Source organism: Onychomys torridus, chromosome 3, assembly GCF_903995425.1.
Source record: "Onychomys torridus chromosome 3, mOncTor1.1, whole genome shotgun sequence".
NCBI classification, from domain to species: domain Eukaryota; kingdom Metazoa; phylum Chordata; class Mammalia; order Rodentia; family Cricetidae; genus Onychomys; species Onychomys torridus.
Window position 1 is genome coordinate 143,284,807 of NC_050445.1, and position 24,963 is coordinate 143,309,769.

Here is a 24,963-nt window from a genome sequence, read left to right on the forward strand (position 1 = left end):
TGCTGAAATGTTGAGTGTAACCAAGTTATTTGTCATGGTGTAAAAATATGGTCAGTGGTTTAATTTTTAATAGAATCTTCATTTCCATCTGAAACCTCATCATAATCACTGTTATCTCCATTTCTCTCATCATTTTGGTCTTGTGAGTCCCCAAAGAATCAAGCACCAAGCTCCTTTGCTGTGTTGTGAGTCTTCTCTAGTTTTCTGCACCAAACTATGCCATACTTCTGTCAATCAGCTCCAAATTTGATTGATATTATCAGGTATAATCATAGCAACCACTCCACTTCAAAGGAAACCTAAGTTACATAACAGACATTGTGTGGAAAGAAGGAAGAACTAAAAGAAAATAAGATAGATAGATAGATAGATAGATAGATAGATAGATAGATAGATAGATAGATGACAGACAATAAAATGTGTAGAGGCTAACTGGCATTTAAAAAAATATTTCAACAAACTATTGGTGGAAGTGTACATACATAATTTAATGTAATATGGGATGTAGCTCAATGAATGGTAGAGCACTTACATTGCATGATCCAGATCCTGGGTTAATTCCTCAGTACTGGCCCCCAAATGGGAATAAAACAACCCAGCTTGCTGGGTGCTTCTTTCTAAACACTGGGAACACAGTCAAAGCCACAGAGAAACTAAGAATTACAAATGTTGCAATCACAGTTGGAGTGACAATTTGGCAATTGTTTTACAAGGCAGTTGTAGCTGAGCAAAATTAGCCCCCTGCAACCATAGCTCTGCTATTGGTTGAGCTAAAGGGCATGCTCCACTTGTTTTCTTAGTAGACGTTGAATGAGAAGGGGGCTTCACTTAGGACTAGGAACCCCTAGGCAAGACAGGAAGCATCATGCAGAGGCTCCAGGCAGAGCTTAGCAGAACTTGCTTTGACAGAGTATTTAATACACATTATTCAGGGGCTGGGCAAAGTAGAGCATGGTCTTAGACTCAGCTCTCAGGAGGCAGAGGCAAGTCTTTGTGAGTTCAAGACCAGCCTGGTCTATACAGTGAGTTCCAGGACATCCAGTGCTACACAGTGAGACCCTGTCTCAAAACATAAGGAAATAAATAAAACTAGATGCATCAAAGGACAATTGGTTTTGATACCACAGGGTTAGTACTTAACTTATTTCCACTCATAAATTTGATATGTGTAAATTTGTTTATCTAACAGAACATTTAATAATAAGAAAAAACATTTTAAAATATTTAGACATTTAAAATTGATGTGTATGTGTGGTGTGTACATGTAGGCACTACAGTGTGTGTGGAGACCAAAGGACAACTTGCAGGACTTGGCTCCTTGCTTCCACCGTGTGGGTGGGTCCCAAGAACCAAACCCAAGTGGTTAGGCTCAGATGCCTGATCTTTACCAGTAGTTATCTCACTGGCCTCCTCAAATATAAAATATTCTAGTAACTTTTGGAAGAGAAGATAATCTCCCAAAGTTAAAAAAAATGAAACTTTTTCAGAGACATTTAGTAGATAGTGTGTGGCAATTCTGATTTGATGAATAGAACAACAGAAACGCCTAATCGATATGAAAGAAACAAAACTGAATCTATTACTTCTTTATACCTCAAGGACACAATTTGCTTAGTTACAGAACCCTCAAAGCCAGTGAATTAAGAACTACCTAATGATTCCATGTTCCTGGACATAGCAGATCTACAATCCCAGAGAGATCATTGAAGACTTTCTGGCCTGCTAGTGCCCCCTGCTGGTCATGTGAAACATCAGCAAGAAGCTATAGATCCCAGATGAACTTCCTGTGGGGAATGACCAGCAGGGTAGCCCTACCAGCAACCTTTCCCATTCTGCATCTGGATACCAATATGGTATTCTAAACTAGTGAGTGGAAGCTGAGGAATGTTGAGAATATGAAAACAACAGTTACAAATGCTTCTATTTCGTGTTTCATAAGCTATTATGATACATGGATAAAATAGATTTAAAACAATTAAACTCTGGTATCACTTTTTTATAATTATGGTTTTAGCCTATACCTCCAATATCTGAAAGATTCTAGGTATTAGGTTAATAGTGATTAGATCAAGGCATGCATGCACAGCAGAGTGAAATTAATCTTCTCTATGTAAAGGCTTACATACACAGATAGGAAGAAATGACTTCATGATTTGTTTTTGCAATTTACTCTTTTATTCAATGTGGTGGTGTTTAATCATGGGGTTTGTTAGATATGCCAGATATGCATATACTTAGGATCCCTACACTTGGGAAGCTGAAGCAAGAGGTTTTTCATGAGTATTATGGCAGCCTGGGCTACAGCAGGAGACCCTGTCTCAACAAAACAAAACAAGACATTATATATATATATATAATTTTTTATTTTGTTATATGAATTCTTTCACGAACTATTTTATCCATTGCATTTTTATTATGTTGTATTGGTTACTCATAGGCACATAAGTGTCCTTTTGTTCACAAGCCATGTTTGCATAGACAGCAAAAGAACTTAGTTTAAAAAAAAAGTTTTTTCTCTCATTTATTTTTCAAGACAGGGTTTCTCCAAGTAGTCCCATCTGATGAGCTCAAGTCTGCAACAGGGAAAAATGCTGAAGGAAGACATGCTTTGTCCTCAGACTGTTTATCTTGAGCTATAGTGTAATTCCTGTCACTTTGGGGAAAGCAGGCACTGTAGTCGGGGGGGAGTCTTCAGTGTGAATCCTACTTCGTTTGCTTGGCTTCCATTTATTTGTACCCAAACACTTGGTGTTTAGCATACATATGTTGTGCATACATGTTATATTCCTAAACATTTAGTTTTGGTTTCAGTGTAAATTGTGTTATATGCTTTACTCTCCAGTTGTCTCTTGTTAGAGAGTAGGATGTAGTTGACTCTGTTTATTTGAGATCACAAGAGTTGGACAAACTGTTTACTTGTCTGTATTGCTTGGCTTCTTAGATTCCTTAGGCTTTTCTACATGGGTATTTATGACACCTGTGGCCTGAGTTGACTTTACTCACAATTAATGGTTTTGCTTTTTTCCTCATCTGATTACAGTGCCAAATCTCTCAATAAATGCTGGCTGCAAGGTCAAAATTTTCAGAGAAAAACACTCATTTTCTATTATTAACTGTATTAGTGTAGAGTACTGTAGATGATGTTCAGCAGTTTGGAAAATTCCCGTGTTCTCAGTTTGTTGACTTGTCCTGATATTATTCTACATTATCGAATTTTTCAGACCGATACATAGACTTCTTTTCTTTTTTATTTCATTTATTTGTTTTTACTTCACCTCTACCCCTATTTTCTTTTGCATTGGGTTTAGTTTTCTACACTTTTATTCTAGACACCCTGATCAGCCTTTCTTCTTTTCTGACATTGGTGACCCAATGCTTCCTTTGCTCTGCATTAAGTTCATCCCTCTATGTGATGGTTTGCATTCATTCAACTACAAGTATTTTGTGATTCTTTCATTCCTATGCATTCATTTTGAGTTTATTTTACATTCTGCCTAGGTGTGGATCTTCTAGGTATAGTACAGGTTATTGGTCTCTTTCTAGCTCTGTTCCACTCTGGACAAAAGTATTTTAAAGATTTTGAATTGTTTGAAATTTGTTTTCTTTTGTAATTCAAATATGGTTAACTTGAATTTTTGTATGACCTTAAAATGTTAAACTCTGCTATTGTTGGGTAGAACATCCTATATCAAAGTTAGTTGATAGTGTCTTCTTTTTCTATAAATATTCTATTAGTTACTAAGAAAAGTTATTGAGAAGTCCCCAGTTATAACCGTGTGTCTATCTTTCCTTTCAGTTAAGTTTTGTTTTATGTTTTTTTAAATATTAACAATTTTTATGTGTGTGGCTATTTTGCCTGCATGTATATCTGCACAGCATGTGCATGCTTGGTGCCAGAGGAAGCCAGAAGAGGGCACCAGAGCCCCTGGAACTCAAGTTGCTGGTTGTGAGCCACTGTGTGGGTGCTGGAAGAGCAGCTACTCTTAAAGGCCGAGCCATCTCTCCAGCTGTTTCATATATTCTTATTTCTGCTTTTTGTGTGTTCGTACGCATGTTTGCACCTGTGTGGAAGCCAGAACTGATGTCAGGTTTCTTCCTGGTTTGGTCGTATTCCATTCAGAGTCTCTTGTTGAACACCGAATTTGCCAATTGAGCTACTCTAACTGGTCAACTTGGCCTGGTGACTCCCCTATCTCCACCTCCTCATCACCGGGATTGTAGGTCAGGTACTATGCCTTCCAGGCTTTTGTGTAGGTTCTGGGGACCTGAACTCAGGTCCTCACCATGTAGCAAGGACTTTATCCACTGAGCCTCCTCACAGCCAGTTTCATGTATTAAAAATCTGTTATTAGACTATGAAATCCTAATAATGTTCTGTTAAATAATTTGTTTGTCATTATATCTTTTTATGCATACTAACAATATTCAGTAAATCCACTGAAATCTGCCTTGTTGTCTAGTATTGTAGACAGTTAAGCTTTATTTTATGCCAGATTTCATGCATGAACTTCATGCATATATATTATTTGTAAGCATTTATGAATACACTAATATATAGAAATACATATGTATTCGTGTGTAGCATATGGGCATACACACATTTGCATATACATATATTTAGGGCATACATTAAAAACACATTCTTTTGAATATATGAGTACAGAGTCCTGTATTACAGAACTCACCTCCATACCTCCATGGGTGGTTATATTTGTAAAAGCTGTACAAATTAAAGGTTATATTATTCAACACTACATTATAGAAGATATGAAATTGTGCACTGAGCTCTTCCAAAACATTGCACATATTTTCAAAGGAACAAAACTGCAACCTATTCTATGACCCTAGGATGCTCTCTCACACTTCTGAAACAGGAATGCTTAGAGTCATGAGAATTACCCAGAAGGTTCATTACAAAGTTGATTATGCTGCTATTTCACAGATGGGAAAACTATAGTCTCCTCTTTCTCTGGTTCAGAATATTGGCTTTATTACTGAAAAGGTTGTTATTGAAGTCATAGAGGCACATAAAAAATGAACTTCTAATTCTGTCTCTCACAATGAAGTAGATAGCCACCAAGTAATTACTGTCACTCCAAAGGAAAGGTCCTGGAGAATAAAGGTGAAAATGTGATTTATGCATGCAGTGGGTCTTAAATAGGTAAGGATGAGGCAATATTCAAATATTCAATATTCAAACCCAATATTCAAGTAGGTTCCCTTATGTGACTCTTGAGAGTCCTTTTGGAAAACACTGATTAAAATCAGATAAATAGTCCTTCACATTTGCCAATAATTAGTATGATGATATAAACACACAGTACTTGTTACCAGTTTGAATTGCCTATTTGCATACACTCATTGTCTTCATCATTTTAGTTAACAAACATAGTCACGTGCTTGATATTGTTCTGGCTGCTCAGGATCTATGTATAAAGATAAAACAGCAGGGAGCCTCTGGGATCCTGAGGTTTCCATTTGGGGAAGAAAAGCTAAAACTAAAAACTGAGTTAAAATAATAAACCATATATCATTTCACTGTGCAGTAAGCTCTATTAAGAAAAAGAAGACAGAAAGTTGGCCACTAACAAGATAACATGCCAAGGGCTACAGTGATGATGGAATGACTGTTGTGGGATGTTCTGTATGTCAAATGTGTTGCTCTGATTGGTTAAAATAAATAAAGTGCTAATTGGCCAGTAGCCAGGCAGGAAGGATAGGGTAGGTGGGACAAGGAAGAGGAGAACTGTGGGAAGTGGAAGGCTGGGTAGAGAGATACTACCAGCCGCTGCCATGACAAGAAAGATGTAAGGTACTGGTAAGCCACAAGCCACGTGGCAAAGTGTAGATTAATAAAATATGGGTTAATTTAAGATAAAACAAGTAGATAACAAGAAGCCTCCATGGCCATACAGTTTGTAAACAATGTAAGTCTCTGTGTGCTTACTTGGTTGGGTCTGAGTGACTGTGGGCCTGGCGGGTGAGAGAGATTTGTCCTGACTGTGGGCCAGACAGGAAAACTCCAGCTACAAATGGCACCCAACGTGTTAGCAAGAGTTTCCACCTAAAACCTGAGAAAAAAGATTCTAAAACGGAGCTAAAAACAGCTTCCTAGTTGTCTCTCTCAAGTTAGCGGCAGCCTGCCGTTTTGAGCTACTGTGGCGGGTTCCTGGTGTGTGCTTCTGACCTGCAGTGTGGCAGGAATGAGGAATCTACAAGTGGCACTTTACTCTGCTGCATGGTGGATTTAGCCTTTGCTAGTTTTTTTTTTTTTTTTTTTTAAAGGTTTCTGGGCTATGCACTGCTCTGATAGAACTACTTCTGATAGTTGATGGTACACACGGCTCCAGACCCAGTGCTGGCCATCAGCTGTACCACCGCCACTTTGGGAAGCTGAGGTGGGAGGAGCCAGCAGCCACAGTGGCGGCGTTTCAGTCTTACAAAGATGGATATTACACAGAGAATCTGGTTTATGTTGTCTTTGGGACTTTTAACCACAAAAAAAGATTTGATCATAAAAGCTGTTGAGTTAAATATGTAAATTTTAAAGGTACCTTGACTTCAAAATTTGGATATAAGGATATGTTGCTTTGGAAAAGAGTCTTTGCTTTTGTTTCCACAGAAAGCCAGAGGCTATGGATTTGTTCCAGATTAAAATACATCAGGTTTGATCAGCCAAGACCACCTGAAGGTCTCTGATGACACCATGGCCCAGATGATCCAACATCCAGAATGGTTTCAAGGCAACTGGCTCAGAGGTTTACCCTCACGGACTACTACTCTATAATCCTAAAATTTTCTTTGTGTCCCCATAAGATACAGTGCCCCCCTCCAGCAGGAAGTAGTAAGAGAAACTACACCCAAATTCCCCAAATTATCAAGCTGGCTTTGGAGATGGAATTGGCTCACTTCTTCTCTAAACCCAGGCATATTATTAAAGAAAAGGTTAAGAGATTCTTGTGTCCCAAATCAGAAGAGCCCTCTGGTGTGGGACAGAGAAAAAAAACAATATTTTTGTTTAAATCAGGTTGATTATAAATGTGATCTCTTTCTAAAGAAAAAAAAAGGGCATATGATATAGATATAATAGGATGAAAAGGTAGATTAATGAACTTACTTTTAAAGAACAACTTGTTTAAAATGTCTTACATTGGTATAGATTTTAGACTATTGATACAAACTTTAAGTTAATTTTGTTATACTGTATATATTTCTACTCTCATTTGAGGTATTATGTTTATGCAACTCATTTAGATTGTAATGGACAATTAAGAAATACAGATCAATTAGTCTTCTATGATAGTCAAACTTATAGTCATATTGTTTTCTATGTATACATAGGTAATCTTCAAACACTTCAAAGGTCTACAGAATATGGCATTTAAAATATTTTTAAAATTTAGACTTTCTGGACAGTGAGACATGTCTGCTCCTGGCAGCACCGTTTTACTTCAGAGAGGAGGATGGGCATTGAAGACACTTCGTATGGAGTTTATCTTCACCTTGGCAAAAATAGCCATTTGGGTAAGGAACTGTTCTTGCCTGGACTGCTTGATCGACTGGACATGCAGGACTCATAGGAAGGTGACCACTAAACTTTGCTTAACAAAATGGTCCTTCAGGTTCCTGCTTCACAGAGGAAACTGCCAGACATTCTACAGGACACTGAGAGAAGTGACCAAGAGACTCTAGCCCTGTGGGCTGAAGAAGATGCCCCAACTTTACAAAGGAACATTAGGTCCAGGCTGCCAGCTGTCTCTGTCTACTCTTGCAAGACTCCCGAAAAATGCTTGTATCCTTCTCCCGGTTCTCAGGTAATATTATATCCTTCTGAGGTCTTTGATGTGGTTGACGACTAGATAGTTATAATTTTCTCAGTGATAAAAGATAAGTTAGATATACAACCTTAGACTCACAAATATAAGGTAGATAGGATATCTTCATTAATATTGTAACTGTAATTCTTGCTTGATAATTGTTTTGTTATCTGAAATTTTACTATATAAAAGTTAAAACTTTGCTTTTTGTAAAAAAGGAAAGGGGAAGTGCTGTGGGATGTTCTGTATGTCAAATGTGTTGCTCTGATTGGTTAAAATAAATAAATTGCTGATTGACCAGTAGCCAGGCAGGAAGGATAGGGTAGGTGGGACAAGGAGAAGGAGAATTGTGGGAAGTGGAAGGCTGGGTAGAGAGATACTGCCAGCTGCTGCCATGACAAGATATAAGGTACAGGTAAGCCACAAGCCATGTGGCAAAGTATAGATTAATAAAAATGGGTTAATTTAAGATAAAAAAAAGTAGATAACAAGAAGCCTCCATGGCCACACAGTTTGTAAACAATGTAAGTCTCTGTGGGCTTTCTTGGTTGGGTCTGAGCGACTGTGGGACTGGTGGGTGAGAGAGATTTGTACTGAGTGGGCCAGGCAGGAAAACTCTACCTACAAATTACCATCTCAGAACTGGAACTGGAGTGAACTTGAAAGTGAAGGGGAGAAATATGCTGAATATGATAGAATATCATTCTGGCACAAGTGTGTCAAGATGTTAAGCAAAGGTTACCCTGTATAAAGGGCAGGAAGCTAGTTCTATCTGGAGGGAGATTGTAGTGAAAGATGAGTTCAGACAACAGTCCAATTGTGATTTTGCCATTCTAAGGTCTCTGGTCAGCACTCCAAGGAGAAGGATAAAATGTAAAATAATTCTGAGTTGTGCAATCCAATATGCATGTGAGGTCCACTCTGGGCACCATCATTGGTGTAAGTTGGGAGTGGATGAAAATCACCCACCTATTCTGCATAAAGGTATGATTGATCACCATCATGAAGTTCACCCCTCCCCTTTCTTTGCTGTCTTTTCCTTCAGAGTCTGTCCTATTCACCAAAGGGCAGCCTGGCTCTTTCTAATATACAGTATACAAGAAATTGAGCATGTATGAGCCCCATTCAGAATCTGAAACCCGAGACTATGTGTGGTTCTTCCACAGCATGTAGGTTCTATTTTAACAAAAACTCTATTTCCCCTGTTAACATTTTAAGCATTATTAAAGTCCACTCCATAGAGTAAATGAAAAATGTTGATAAACTCTTCTTCTGGTGATGAGAACATGAATTCTATTTTTTTCTATTGATTGAGCGTCTACATTGTGCATGAGAAGGAACGGGATTTAAAAATGTGGTTCTACCACCTAGTGTAATGTCAGGCAAATAGTTTAAGCTTTAATTTGCTCGAAGAATTAGCTAAAATACTAAATGGTATAAGAATATCATCGTTTGTAGGAAATGTTAATATTCAAAAGAGAATTCTTTATTATACTGTGGAACACAAAAATGAAGCTAAGGTAAAATATTGAACAATGGAATTTCATTTGATTTTGGCCTGTGTATGTAAATGTGTATGTAGGTACATCTGCAAGAGCCTTGAATCCCAGCACTCGGGAGGCGGAGCCAGGTGGATCTCTGTGAGTTCAAGGCCAGCCTGGGCTACCAAGTGAGTTCCAGGGAAAGGTGCAAAGCTACACAGAGAAACCCTGTCTCGAAAAACCAAAAAAAAAAAAAAAAAAAAAAAGTGTGTATCTTTGTGCATGTATGAACATGAACATGTCAGTGTAGGGGTTCTCGGAGGTACAGGGGTAGCTGAGTTGCTGGATTCTAGGAACATCACTAGACAGCAAATACAGCGAGCTGTCTCCCCAGCCCTATGCCTTAGTCTTTGAGAAGGTCTCTCCCTGGAACAGCAATTGACTTTTTCAAAACTGGCTGACCTGCAAGCCCCAGGAATCCCGTCTCTGACACTCCAGTGCTGGGATTATGAACTAAGGCTTCTAGGCTGGGCTTTTGACCTGGTGATGGAGAATAAAACACATGTTTGCACAACAAACACTAAACTGACTGAGCTATCTCTCCAGCACCTCATGTTGGTTTTTAAATGGGGTCTCACTGTGTAGTACAGGCTGACCTAGACCTCACCACTCTTCTGCTTTAGCCTTTGAAGTGCTGGGATTACACGCATGTGACACCGCCTTCTTGCCTAAAGGATGTAAGACATTTTAGTTTTAAAATTAATTTGTAAATAAGCCTGCAAAGTAGTGGGTTTCATTACAATATTTTCATATATGCTTTGTTCTTTTACTTGGAGGAAATGATCAATTATGCTTTATGTATTTTAATTAATATCTACAAGGTACTGAACAATTAACATGAACTTATCTTTGTTGTTAAAATGACTTTAGAGATGAGAACAGCTGAAACCAAACACTGTAGTTGAAGCACTGAGCTAAGGCTGTTGTAAACACACCTCAGTTAATGTAGTCTGCAAACCAATGAGTGCACCCCCCCATTATAATTATGTACAGATGATACCACACAGAGATTAAGGAAGGTGACAACTCTCACAGACCAAAAAAGATGGAGGAAAGAAGTCCTAAGAATGAAAGGAAGAGATGAGAGTTACTAATGGAAACTGCTCTAGGAGTCTCCCATCCCCACCTGAATCAGTGCCTGTCTTCCCCAAGCTTGTCTCTATTTCGACTTCCACAAGGCAAACCCACGCTCCTGACCACAGAAAACTAAATGACGAACCAGACTCTTTAAGTTACAAAGCTGCCTAAATGCTTCATGATCCTTGCCTTCCCTTCCAAGATGAGGAGTAGCTGGTACTTATCTAGGCCAGCACAGGTTTCAGGGGCTGCACATTTTAAGGTTATTAAGTCCTTCTGCCCCACTCTCCTCTTCTGTCCCTCTGTCCTCATCCTGATGGTCCCAATCTTCCTTACAGTGGTCCTCCTGGTTTCCTGTCACATGTATCTATTACCCTCTGTCCTCCTTCAGAGCTCTTTACCCCACCCACAGTCCCTTTCTAGTTTGTGTTCCTTTACCCCTCCACACTTGCACATACATATAAAACAAACCCTCCCATCAGAGAAGAGAGAAGACCTGTAGTAGTTGAAGCGATTTTTAATGATGACGGGTGTTAACCTCTTCTCTCTCTTCTCTCCAAGACCATTTCAGTGTTAGCCAGAATCTGAGTGAAACAGCTTTGGGGACCTAGGCTAATCTCAGTAGATCCTTCCAGGTCACCAGGACCCTTCCGTTGTTTTCCTCTCTACCTCCGACTGCTGCTGTTCTTCTCATGACAAAACTTGCCTCCTTCACTCTTTTTGTAACTATGGCAACAACAAATCAAGGTTTTCTTTAGTTCTTCAGTTTAGCAGTTTGACTGAGGGTCTAGAGTTTGACCTGTGGAGAGTTAGTTGCCTGGACTCCGGTGATGACACAAGGCCCCAAATCAGAATAGTTCCCCATCATGCCTTTGTTAACAGTTCCATGTGAACCACGTGTTAAGGGCAAATGGAACACTTTTTAGTTCATATTATCCCACAGTTCTTGTTTCTCTTTTCTGAAGATTTTCACAAATTTCAGACAAGCAGAAGACCTTCCTTTCTCTTCTCTCTGCCCTCCAGTGTACTCCACTGAGATGGATCACTTCTGAGCAAGGACCTTCCTTCCCAAAACCTCAAATGCACCAACTTTGATGATTCAGCAGTACCATCTCAAATTTCACTTAATCTATAGGCTTATTAATAACTATTTTGATGAAGATAAAATTCATGTAAATGTTCATCAGTCAAATTAGGTTTTAAAACAATGTTGATGGGAATGAAAACACATTACCATGGGTTTAACATGCATAAAACAAGACATTGCTCTTCATTTTCTTTTGGATAGAAGAAATCTTCAAGGGCACTGGCCTGTTTTGCTACAAATATAATCCTTTAGGTCATCACAACTGGTACTGTCTATGCCATTTTTATGTATGAAGGCACAGTCACCATGCTCTTGGATTGGCTTCCTGGAACAAAACAAAGGGTAGACTTCTTTATTTATCAGACCCAGCACAGCCTCATATAATAAATCTAGTTTGGTGATCACACTTCAAGTGTGCTCTGTGGAAAGAATGTTATGTGAGCTGTTGTTGCTCTCTTATCAGCCATCACACTTAACCCTTGGACTCTGCTGGGGAGGTACAGTGTGTGACTCCACTCCTCAGCACCACAGCCTGGCACTTTATGCTACCAACAAGAAAGAAACTATCATAATCCTTCATAGAGGGGTTATGTTGGTAATGAAAATGACAAAATCAACATATTTAGGCATTTAGAGGTAGTGGAGAGGGAAAGTGTAACTCACATTCAGGGAACATTTTTCATGCTTTTTTTTAGCACAGGTCTTTTCACTTGGGTACTCTGTAACCATCTCAATTGTGAGATAGGTACTGTTTACTTGGTAGAGTGGCATGGTGTATGCAAGGCACTATGCAGAGTTACTAGGAAAGATTTTCAAAGTAATTACTTTAGGTCACATATATAAACATGTAACATTGAGAATTCAAAATTAGAAAATGCCCAACAGTGAGTCTTGGTGAAGTTCTGATTATAATGTAATAAAAAAATGCCTTCAGTTCCTTATTTAGAGGAGAACATGTCAGCACTGGCATACACTTTCCTGATTTCTAGGAGACTCTCAAATTTTCATCTTATTCTTTTTTTAAAACATATGTGTATAGTCAGCTCTTCAGTATCCTTTAAGTAGTTGAAGAGCCACCAGCCACAGATGCTCAGGTAAGGCCCCCTACAGAAAATGATGCAGTGTTTGCACAGCTCCTACACACATCTTCTCACAGACTTCAGATTGTCCCTAAATAACTCATCTAGAACATGTCCATGTTAGGTAAGTGGTAGTTATGTTGTATTGTCAAGCTATGATAACTAGAAAATAAGCCAGACATGTTCAGTAGAAGCATAATTAGTTTACTCTCTAAAGCTTTCCATCTGTGGCTGGTTGAGCCCACACATGGAACCTGTAGATGGAGAGGACCTACTGTGCTTCCCTGCCTACACATGCCCATGTGCTAGTATTCCCATCAACTGTTATGGGAATTCCATGTGTGGAAGCCCTATTCCTTAAGAGTGCAGAATGGAAATGTATTTAAATATAAGGTTTTAAAAAGTCTGAATAAGTAAAATAAGCTCTTTTTTAAATTAATTGATGTTTTGAAAGTGGATTCTAGGCACATCACCATACCTGTCTTAAAATAATGTCTTTTGGATAAACACTAATATTATATAATCTGACTGTTTTTTCTTTTGCCATTTTGACAGTGAACCCAGGGCCCTTTGCATTACTAGGTAAGTTCTCTACCACTGAGCTACACTCCTCTGCCCCATGCACCACTGATGATTTTTTAAGTAGAAAGAATCCAGGTACTTCCTTGAGTGTGTATCCAGGCTGAGTCATAGGAAGATGGAGTGAGATGGTAGGCACCTACACACCAAGGCAAGAGGGCAGAAGAAACAGGCCCTGACAACTTGTCTGCGGACTTCTAGACTACAAGATCAGTTGTTTAAACTGCTCAGTCTATGTCACTTATTGTAGTGATCCCAGCAAATTAGCATACCAACTTCTACCAGCTCATTCCTTTCCCTTTCCATCTGTTTTTTTTTTTTAATGGTAACACACAACATCTAAAATTGTCAGTACTGTTTTTTCAAGAAAACACCATAGAAATTATATTTTGTTCTCAAAGTTAACTTGCTTCATAGATTTCTTACATTGGTTTTCAAAGTGAAACCACAATTATTGGATATAATGCTGCTTTCATGTCATTGTGTGTTTTCAACCTAAATTTTACATAAATATAATGATCACAGAAACTTCTCTTGGTTGAAGAAATTCTTTTGGTGAGGTACATACAATATATTAATACCATGGAGTAAGCTCCTGCCACAGAAGAGGCACCTAGTGCTTGGAAGCTTGTGGCTCCTCTATGATAAACACAAGTTCTTCTAAGTCCTTCCTCCACTCTGAAGTTGAAGGAAACTTTAAATGTTTCCAGAACAAAAATAGTGTTTAAGAATACAATTAATTCTTTAGGCTTGGGACAGCAGAGAAGTTCTGGAATTTTAAATAAATGAAAATCAAACATCTATCTTCCCAATCTCTTCTCATCCATATTGTTAGGCCCCTAATGGGTAAAGACCACGTAGTCATCAGTGTAACTTCAGATACTCACTCTTCACCAAGAAATGAAACACACACACACACACACACACACACACACACACACACACACACAAACATACACACAAATAAACTCACATACACATACGCACAGCACACACAGGGGCACACTTGCATACACATGCATGCAAGAGTAAACTGTACTCAGGGAAGAATTAAACTGCCTAGAATTCTGTCCAGTCTAGAAGGAAAGGAAGATATGTACAACCCAATTAAACACACAGAGACAAACACTGGTGCTTGAGGGCAGATGCCCTCAAAAGACTACCAGTTTGTCTTAAGATTCTTCTTAGCATCTGTTGGAGGGTCTCTTTAAGAAATGTAGTTAAGGAACAGTAGATGTAACTGTTTAGAGAGTTAGAGTTTTGACTATGATTTATAATTAACACTAAATAAATCTTATGAAGGCTTACAAATTATTGTATCTACTTCCATCAGTCCAAACCCAGGATTTGCGTATATTTCGTTTGTTCAGTCCAATCCACGCTGAAGATCGTAGTGCCTGAATGTGATTCATCAGAGTTTCCTGTGACAAAACAGAGAACTATCAGGGACATCTCCTAGCAGTCTCATTCTTAGTACATGAAAAGGCACTGCCCTGGTCCATCATGCTCTTACCACAGGTCCTGCAGGGGGCCACGTACCTACCACCCTATCTTTACATTTGTTACAGCAAAGAAAATGAGTCTGTTAAGACTGAGGTTAGAATATAGATAGCACTTTTGATCCTAATCCTGAAACATCTCCTTGCTTTGCCTGAAGCAGAAAAGTAGTCTCTGTAGTGGCCTACAAAACTCTTATGGTCATACCCATACTCATTCCTTAGCTTTAGACAGGCAGATTGCCTGTCTATTTTCAGTTCCTCAACTATCGCAGGCATTTACCTTTCTTAACCCTGTGTTGCAGCTGATTTATTTCCCCCAGAGATTTCATCACCTCGATTTTATTCCTTTGCTCAAATGTCATTATTTCAAGGAAATGTGACCTTGTTGCCAATCTACCCCCTTGGAGAAGTGATAACATACTTTGATTGTATCTAATATACTGTGTAATTTATGTATTTTCTTTGATTATTTCTAGTTGCCTATCTTTCCTTCTGAGCTCCAACTTCCCCAAAGGCAAAAGATCTGTGTCTTAACTACTCAGTATGCTAAGTGGGAAGTCTAACCAATTCATTCTTGTTGTTGAATTTAACCAGAGTTGCATCATAGTTCTGGCAGGTCTCCTGTGCAGTGAGCCATGAATTTTTATGTTGGAAAATAAAGAAGCAGTTCTGATTAAGCTTATTCCAGGAATTCATGCATATCTTCACTTCATCGTCACACGTCTTATTTCTGACTGCTCTTGTGGATCCAACTAAAATGAACACACGACATGAAGAAACTATAAGAGAAAAGAGTCTGACTTCCATTGTAAAGAGTCTTCTATATTTCACACTGATAAAAAGGATTTCACTTTCACATCCCACTTCAGTCAAGTGACTGAAATGACTTTCAAGAGACTTTTGCCATTAACTCAGGGATGACAGGTCAACCAAGAGCATAGCAAGAGAAAGCAGCCTTGGGAAATCAAGATCTACATTAACTTAAAGTAGTAGTGACCAACTTCGAGAAATGTAATGTCCTCTGACTCTCTGATATTTATATACTACTGGATATTATTTACTTTTTCACTTCTTCTCTTAAAACTGGATATGCCATTTGAGATATTTTACCACAAATGGATTCCTCTACAGTCATAACATCAAAGAGTTGGCTCTCTCCTATTGACCTAACCAATACTCAATTGTTTCTCAGGAACAGCATTTCCTCAGAAGTTGATGCTATTACTTTGTCCTTTGTTCTTAAGGAAAGAAAACAGAAAAGGGGAAAACACTGAAAATTTTTTTACAACTTTTCCCATTTCCCTCTTAACTCACAGCACTAGATATATGAAGTTACTTGTTTGTGAATAACTCTGAGAGAAACAGTATTGAAGGTACTTTTCCCCCAAGCCTGGGGAAAAACAAACAAATGAAGCAAACCAACCAACAGGTGACTGTCTCCTACTCAAGCCCATAAATGGGAGACCATTCAGTTGGAAGCATTAATTAACAGTAAGGTTCTATATACAAAAAATCTGATATGACAGTACAGCAAAAACACATATTTCACTAAAATTACTTGAAAAAAGCAAATCCCAAATTACTCTAAAATACTGGGTTCAAATAAAGCTAAGTTGAAGAGTTGCTTCAAACCTGGGCTATCAGAGATCCAGTCTTATCACTCATCTACTAGTTCATTTTTCTTTCATTTGCATATCCAACCACATCCGAGCACTCACCTTGTGACAGACATTTATCTTTCTGTAGCTCTTGGAATACATGAAATATAACATGCTTTTATGAAAGTTGCATGCCTGGAACCGCACAATTTCTCATGAAGTGCATCCAGGTCAAGGGATAAGGATGACAGCTAGATATTAGCACAGCATTCAGGGTAGGGATAGACAAAGGTGATGCCTAGTAAAGACCTGAGGGAGGTGCATGGTTAAAATATTAAGGCCACTCCACGTAATTAAAGGGGAGGTTTATTTTGTGGGGTAACTTACAAGTGAAGGGATAAGTTACAGGGTCTGGGAAAGGTGTAGCACAGTCAGGCAGTGTTCTCCAGAGAACTCTGCTAGGTCTACCTCCAGTGTTTAGGGTCCAGGAACCAAGAGAGCCAGCCCATCTGGATCTTGGGTCTTCAGAGGTCCTCTCTCGGCTCTGCCATGAAGGCGTGACAGTTAGGAAGCCTCAATGGGGGTGGTACTTCCAGATCAAAGCTCGAATGGCTACCCACTATAGGGAGGTATTTCTGCCTCTAGGGTAAGAACATTTTTTTCTAAGCAATGGGAAGAGATAATGCAGAGGTTTGAGGTGAGTGTGCCTGGCTTCTTTACCAAATAATGAAGATGTCCACATTCCTACAGACTAAGTGAAGGATTAGGTAGTACAGGACATCAGTAGTCCAGGGTGACTAGGTGCATTAAGGGCAGTGTAGCCACCCATAAGGCTTGGCTCTAAGTGAATGAAAAAACTGTGTAAAATTTCTAACAGGCCTGATAATTTTTCTTAATTGTTAAAAATAAGCTCTGCCCATATGGGTGCCATCAGTCATATATGATTACAGGACCTTGAAATGTGGCCACTTCAAATCTAATTCACTTTTATTATAACATCATGGTAGGAAAGAAAGGATGTAAAAATCTCATTACTAGAAAGTGTATGACTGTGATATATCTGCAGTCGCTTTAAGAGATCAAGGGTAGAAAAACAAACATCAGAGAAGGAAATGAGGTGCTGGCTAGTTAACTGGCGAGTGAATGGAGAGAGTTCACATTTGGCTCAGTGAAAGGACAGTCACAGTTTACTAATTATATTTGGAAAGTGGAGGGGGGGAGTTTTAAAAAAATTACATAAGGTTTATTTGACTTTGAAGTTAGAAGAATATATTTACTGTTCCTAAGATGAGGAGGACCACAGATAAAGGGCATGAGAGAAGAGAGAGCGATGAAGCGTCTGGGGGTTGAGGCCACAGCTGAGTTAATACACTGCTTGCCACTGAATCATGACTACCTGAACCAAATCCACAGAACCCACAGGAAAAGCTGGGTGTGGTGACACTGTCTTGTAATCCCAAGAGTGGAGAGGCAGATTCCTGGGAGGTGTTGGCTAGCCAGCTAAACCTAGAGAGGCCTTTTTTTCCCAAAACAAGGTGGATGAGTCTGAAGACAGACATCCAAGGCTTACTTCTATGGGAACCCATACTCTTGCATATTCATGGGGGGGGGAGAGATTTCAGCATGAACATTATTAAGTTTGAGATATTTATTAGATAATCAAGTGGCTAGATTGGTTTTAAAAAATGATTTTGAGAAGTGTCCCAGATTGGAGATGTATTTATGTGATAAAGTTTTGAGACCAGTTCAGAACAGAAGGCCAACAGGCCAACAGTACTTCAAAGACTGGTTGGATGCATGACAAGACATGTTTGAACACTGTGCCCATAATTGCAGAGGGAAAAGAAAGAATGAGTAAAGGAAATAAACTCAGCGGTGGCGTAGGCAGGACACAAAGAGTGGGAGTGAACTGACCTGAAGGCTAACTGAAATTATTTTTAGGAAGGAGTTTTAAGACGTGTGAAGATCCAGAGCTGATCTGAGATGATGCCAGCAAAACCTGATATAGAGATGTCAACATTTCATAGCTCTTTTCTTTATCCATCAGTGATTACATAGTTCCCATTCACTCTTCTGTGAAATTCCATGAGCCTTGGATGGGGGAAGGTTAGTATAAATGATTTATCCACAGCTGAGCACTCACAGTAACTTATACTTGGTAGTTTGACCAGTTATCTGTATCTGCATCAACCACTTGCTTCGAAAAGACTTTTCTCAATATCAAGCCCTTGAAAATTCCAACATGAGTGAGGGAGCCTCTCTCTGAGACCCCATCCTTGTTGGACCCTTGCAGAGGGAGGGAGTGACTCACCTTTGGGGACATGGCTGCAAGTAGGTGGTCCATATCTAGATGCAGGAAGTGCTAATTGGATTCAGAAGGTTATCACAACAACAAAAATCACAACAACAAAAGGAAGAGCATGAAACTGGAAGGGGGCTGCTATGAACGGTCCAAGGGAGATGGATAGGATCAAAATATGTTGTATGATAGTATGAAACTTTCGAAGATAAAAATACTTTTTAAAATGAATGTGGATTGTCAAATGTGATTAAGCGGATGACGGCTACTAGAATTAGTAGCACTGGCAATTTTAGTAAACTTGACAACAGGTTTCATGAGAAAAGCACAAGCAGAAACCTGATCAAAGTGGATCTAATAGAACTTTTGAAAAGGAAGGGCGCTGGGGTTTAGCCCCATGACAAGGGCCCATCCTGAACGTGAGCAAGGCCCTGGTTCACCAATTGTCTTCACAGAAAACTGAGCTAAACCAAGCAAAAACTGAGCAGTTTGAGCTGGAGATGTAGTCTAATGGCAGACCCTGAAGAGAGAAAGGAAGGAGAGGGGGTGAATGGAAGAGAGGAAGGCAGGAGGCAGGGTTCAGAGGAGCAGGAGAGGAGATCAACAGGAAAGAAAAGATTTCAAGGAGGTTTCTGTATCATGCAGCAAACATAAGCAAAGCTTAGATGGAGAATAGGGGCTGAGGAGATTTTTTGTTTTCACTTAATTTGGGCTAAGCTATGATCTTATTATGTTGCTGATAAAGACGTGGCAGTGGAGAATGAACGACAATGGTGTATGAGAGAGAAAAGGGCAATGCTATGGATAGGGTAAGATGATACAGCATCTAGTGTAAAATCCGAGCACCCCGTCAGGAGAATCTGGTGGTGGCGGTGGTGGTGGGGGGGGATGTCTCTCACCACTGCTTCTGTTAGAATAAGGTGTCACACACACACACACACACACACACACACACACACACACACACACACGGCTCTTGATAAAGCTTTACCTGATCAACATGACTCATATATAACCCCCTCTCCTGCTTCAAACTGAACCACCTTCTGCACAGCAATTGCTCTACTCTTCCACAGCTGTTTACTTGTGATTATCATGTCCAGTTAGAGGAAAAAAAATCTTTCCAGACTGAAATTGCGTTTCTGAATGAATCAGCAGCAGCTGGCGCTGAGTACAACCTATGTATCAAAAGACTGATCTTCTAGAAGGTAAAGTGGCCAGAAGAAAATGATCACTTACATTTTCTAGGAAGACTGAAAAACCCCCAAAGAAGAACAATAACACCACCACATAGCACGGTCCAGAGCGTCAGCAATTTCTTCCCATCTGCACATAAGGCAAACAAACAGGTCACTATTTACCAGAGAAAAGCAACAAGCAAACAAAACCCCCATTAAAAAAAAAATCCATATTCTCTGCATCCTATTCACAACTCAGTCACTGATCTCTTTGGAAAAGGGCAAAAGGTACTCAGTGTGGCTTTGCAGCTATGTGTTATTTCCAAGAACTGTACCATATGTTCTCCAGCAAGGCTTGCAGAACAAACACCAGTCCTGCCCTTCTCAGAGGGTTTGGTTTCTGTGGTTTTATTTGTTATCTTGCTTTGTTTTAATGAAATGTCTTCTTTTGCAGGGAGGGAGGGGCAGATCTGGTGGTTTATTTGTTTATTTTGCTTTGTTTTAATGAAATGTCTCCTTTTGCAGGGAGGGAGGGGCAGATCTGGTGGAGAAGTAGAGTATCCGGCTTCATTTTTCCTTTTGATTTTGAGCCTTTGTTTTGTTGATGACGATGGACGGCTTTCATTGACAGTACATATGCATGCCCTTTGCCTTACAGGCTAAGCAAAGGCTACCAGCCTTAGCCTGCGAAGAAACCCTGTCATCTCCTTACCAAAAGTGGTCCTCTGACGTCCAGATAAATGACTTGTCTGGGATACTCTGTATAAATTTTCGAGCATGGTAACAATGCTCCAGTAACTACAGAGGCTGAGAAAATTTTTAGGACAAAAGGAGAACTGATAATCCTATCCGTTGTCTTCAAACCTTTGGACTCTCTGGGGTCAGGGACGGAGCAAGACTGATGAACGAATGATACAGCACCACTCCAGCTTGATGGTTCAGCACTGAAGCTGGGCTTGGATCTGGCGGGCCCCAAGATCTCTCTCTCACTGGCCCTGTCCTCGCTCCTCTGTGGGAGTAACGGAAGCGGGACACGCCCCAACGGTGTCCACTAGCAGCCCTGGATTGGCTGGCGATGACCACGGAGGGGGGAGGGGGGAAGCTTGATTGGCATCAGCTCTGCCTTCTGCTATACAGTCAGCAGATCACGGCTTGACCTTTCCTAGAATCTGCATAGTCTCCCCGACAAACTCAAATCTGATAAAACTCTGTAATTTCGGGGTTGTTTCAGCTAGCTATAAATTGCGCTTATTCTTTCTTGGTCTCTGGGTTCTGCCTGCATTTTTGTTTTGTTTTGTTTTGTTTTTAATATCTCTGATCTTTATCTGTCCTGGGATTATATAGTGAAATTTGGCAAAGTAAACTCATTGGTTTTACACCTTTACATGGTAAATTAAGGCTTGTTCCCTACTTAGGCACTGTCCTCTGCACAGCAGCTTAGCATGATAGAGTCATTCCTACAGATTTCAGTAATTGAAAGGGGAATTACAATTTTTGTTGACTTTTTATCCCCCCCAAGCAATGAAACTATTCTTCATGAGTGTATTAGGGAATTTAAAAACCAGTGCAAGGAATATTTTAGGTCCATTGTAATTAAAACATTAGAAACATGGAGAATTCCCCTGTTTTGTATACGGTTACACGCACCTGTAATCCTATGTAAGAAGACTTAACTGTGTAAGTATGCTTTTCTTTTGCTGTGATAATACACTCTGACCAAAAGCTACCCAGGTGAGGAAAAGGTTTATTCTGCTCACACTTTCAGGCCACAGTCCATTAATGAGGGAAGTGAGGGCAAGAACTCAGGCAGGATCTTGGAAGAGAAACCTGGAGGTAGGAACCATGAAAGAAAGTTGCTTACTGGCTGTCTCTTTGCTGGTTCACGGGCTCATGTTCAGCTAAATTTCTCATACAGCCCTGATTCACCTGCCTGGGGATGATGTGACTCACAGAGAGCTATGCCCCTCTACCTCAGTCATCAAGATAATCTCTCATAGACATAGTCATAGAGTTCTGTTCTGGCCAGTCTCTCAATTGAGACCCCAACAGATGACTATAGGGTGTGTAAAGCTGACAGCTGAAGCTAAGTAGGATATTTGGTGATGGACTTCTAACCGTGAAAATTTACAAGACTCCGGAAGCTGAATGACACCTTGTGAGAAGGCCCTTCCACAGATGAGATGATTGCTAGAAAACCCTCAAAAGCATAGAGGTGGGAGTAAGGGCCCAGGTACATGTTTTTATCACTCTCTCCCAAGGGGAAACAGAAAGACAAGGTAGTAAACCGAGCATTTGATGAAACTAGGGGAAAGGAAGCCAACAGTCCACTTCCTCCTCTGTAGCTTTTCTGGTAGAGGAAGGAAGGTAGAGTTTTTACATGGAAATTGAAGTTTATAATGATAGTTTTGAGTTCTGATGTGCTGGACTGAAGATGATAATTTCTCACTACAGACTTCTTATTACTGAAAAGGAACATAGAAACCTTCTGATTGTGATCAGGGGTGGGGTAGGATGGGTTGGAATGAGTTGGGATGGGTTGGGAGGGGAGGGGGGGGAATGGGGTGGAGGGATGCCTCAGTTGGTGAAGTGCTTGCTTTATAAACATGAGGGCCAGAGTTACCTTTGTGCCTCCGAACCCACATAAATAAAGCCAGGTATGGTGGCATGATGCTTTTGTAATCCCAGCACTAGGAAAGTGGAGATGGGCAGGTCCTTGGGGCATGCTGGTCAGCCAGCCAAGCTTAGCTGGTGAGTTTCAAGCCAACGGAGTCCCTGTCTCAAAAGAAAAGGTGGGTAATTCCTGAGGAATGTTACTCATGGCTGTCTTCTACCTTCCTTACCCACATACATACATGTGCATGTACACATGCACACATATATACTTACAAAGAAAAAAATCCTTGAGAGTGATTTCAAATTATTTATGGGTGAAGGAATCTGACTCTCTTTGTTGTTGTTTGTCTGTTTCTGGAGACAGAGTCTCCGTCTAGCCCAGGCCGGCTGGGCTTTTAGTTAGGGTGTCTATTGCTCTGAAGAGACACCATGACCACAGCAACTCTTATAAAGAAATCATGTAATCAGGTTAGTTTGCTTACAGTTCAGAGGTTCAGTTCATTATCATCATCATGGGACATGACATCATGCCAGTAGACGATGCTGGGGAAGTAGCTGAGAGTCTTACATATTGTAGGCAACAAGAAGTCAGCTGAGACACTGGGCAATGTCTTGAGCATAGATGAGACCTCAAAGTCTGCCTCCACAGTGACACACTGTAAGGATTCTGTATATGTGCAGCTTGGCATCTAATTACGTCATCAGTTTGCAACTGTGTCCCAGCCTAAAAGCAGTCGTGCATTCCCACAAATTCTCTCTCTGTACTCTCCCTGCACAAGGTCTCTCTGTCTCTGTCTCTCACTCTCTCTCCTTCTCCTCATAAAGCTCTAAAAGGTACCATGGCTGGTGATTCCTCTGCTCTCTTCCTGCACCAGCCAAACCATGGCTCCGAAGGTATCTAGCCGTGGCCAGTCACCAGCGCCGCCCTATACCTTTTCACACACTTCCTCTAATAATACCACACCTACTCCAACATGGTCACAACTCCTGACAGTGCCATTCCCTTTAGGGGCCATTTTCTTTCACACCACTACACCAACCTTGAACTTTCCAGTGTTTCGCCCCATTTCTCTGAGAGCTAGAGTTGCAGCTGTCGCCGTGATGCCTGGCCGTGAACTACCGTTCTTTCTTTACTTCCTTGTCTCCAAGCCTGCACGTTCCTTTGTGCTGTGGCTGCTCTATCCAGAGGCTCACAATGCCAAGCCTTACTGAGCATGGCTGAGTGTTACTGCTTAGTGTTTCACTCCTGTCGTTTGGAAAGGAGAAACAGAAAATTAAAGATGTATTTCAATTTTACAAATAACTTTTAAAGAATGTCTTCTAGAGCTTGTTCCTCATTTATCCCATGAGGAAATATTTTGTGATTACTCTAAACATATATTATTTTAAGCCTTTATGTCAGTCATCTCCTATGCCATAATCCTTTCATTTGGCTGAAGCTTTTCTACCATCTGATTTTGAAATGGATTACTTGAGAAAGAAAAGTTTTAGACACAAAGTAAAGACAACTTGTTGTCGATAGCTACACTGTTTGAGATTTATAATCCAGTTCCCTGGCAGTGCAGTCACTAAAAGTACATGACATAATGTTCTGACAGGGTCTGCAATAGTTATGACAACAATTACAACTTGGTCTGGAATAAAGTTGGTTGTCTGGCAACATCCCTTTTGTCCTCACATCCAAAAGGCAGTTGTACAGAGTTGGTGGTTCATTTGTCCCCATCACATCTCTAGTCCTTTTTGGACAAAGCAGAGATGATTACAGCTATACCAAGTGTTCTGTTGTATAGTGCACACACGTGTGTTGGCTTTTTGTTGCTGCGGCAACCAGGATTTAGAAGCTGGTGCTACGAAGTTTCTTTAAATAGCAAGCTTACTTTTCAGAAACCTGGCTTTGCAGAAACCTTGCTAGTGATGTTCTTACTTCATTCAGCACTATGGCTTGGATCTTGAATGCCTGTGAAAGGCCTGGGTGTTGAAGCTTTAAGTTCTTAGGGTGGCATTAGTGGGAGGCAGAGGAATGTATAAAAGGCAGAATATGGAACTGGTGGGGTCATGAAAATCCTCAGGTTATAAAACATCTTAAATGCCATAATTTGTAGGTATTTGAGGTGTTTGAAGACCATCTATTTATCTAAATATATCTGTTTAACCTTGAAAACATACTCATTCTGTAGACCAGGCTGGCCTCAAACTCACAGAGATCCACCTGCCTCTGCCTCCTGAGTGCTGGGATTAAAGGCATGTGCCACCACTGCCTGGCCCAAGTTTGATTTTTATAGATGAGTAATTACAAACCTATATTTTAAATTATACATTATATTTAAATGAGCTGCATAAACACAATTTATCCGAAAAAATAGTAGAAACTTACATATAGTATAACAAAAATAACTTCAAGTTTGTATCAATAAACCAAAATCCATACCAATGTAAAATATTTTGAGATTAATAGTAACTTTTTGGATTAAAGTAGATTCAAAAGTCTACCATTTCATCTCATCATTGTTATACTATATACCCTTTTTTTTTCTTCAGAAAGAAATCCTTGAATCTAACTCTCTTTTTAAGCTTTTTTCCAGACCATGACTAATAG

At 40.0% G+C, this 24,963-nt stretch overlaps 1 protein-coding gene across 1 annotated transcript; it reads right to left on the reverse strand.

Annotated features, from left to right (window-relative positions):
- Positions 1 to 11,732: 11,732 nt before the first annotated feature.
- On the reverse strand, positions 11,733 to 23,251 carry LOC118580300 (C-type lectin domain family 2 member F-like). The gene is made up of 5 exons (XM_036181963.1): positions 23,206 to 23,251; positions 19,816 to 19,902; positions 15,244 to 15,431; positions 14,489 to 14,601; positions 11,733 to 11,847 (listed from the first exon to the last, which is right to left on the reverse strand). The coding sequence occupies exons 1-5, from the start codon at positions 23,249 to 23,251 to the stop codon at positions 11,733 to 11,735; spliced, it is 549 nt and encodes a 182-aa protein (XP_036037856.1).
- Between the last annotated feature and the right edge of the window lie 1,712 nt (positions 23,252 to 24,963).

Bases quoted from the DNA above. Each gene is read 5' to 3' on its own strand.
- LOC118580300 (XM_036181963.1), bottom strand. From the start codon at position 23,251: ATGGTTTGGCTGGTGCAGGAAGAGAGCAGAGGAATCACCAGCCATG. The intron at 19,903-23,205 runs GTACCTTTTAGA...CCTTATGTGCAG, and splicing joins CAGAGGAATCACCAGCCATG to ATGGGAAGAAATTGCTGACG. The intron at 11,848-14,488 runs GTAAGCCTTCAT...GTTTTGTTCCAG, and splicing joins GGAAGTAGATACAATAATTT to GAAGCCAATCCAAGAGCATG.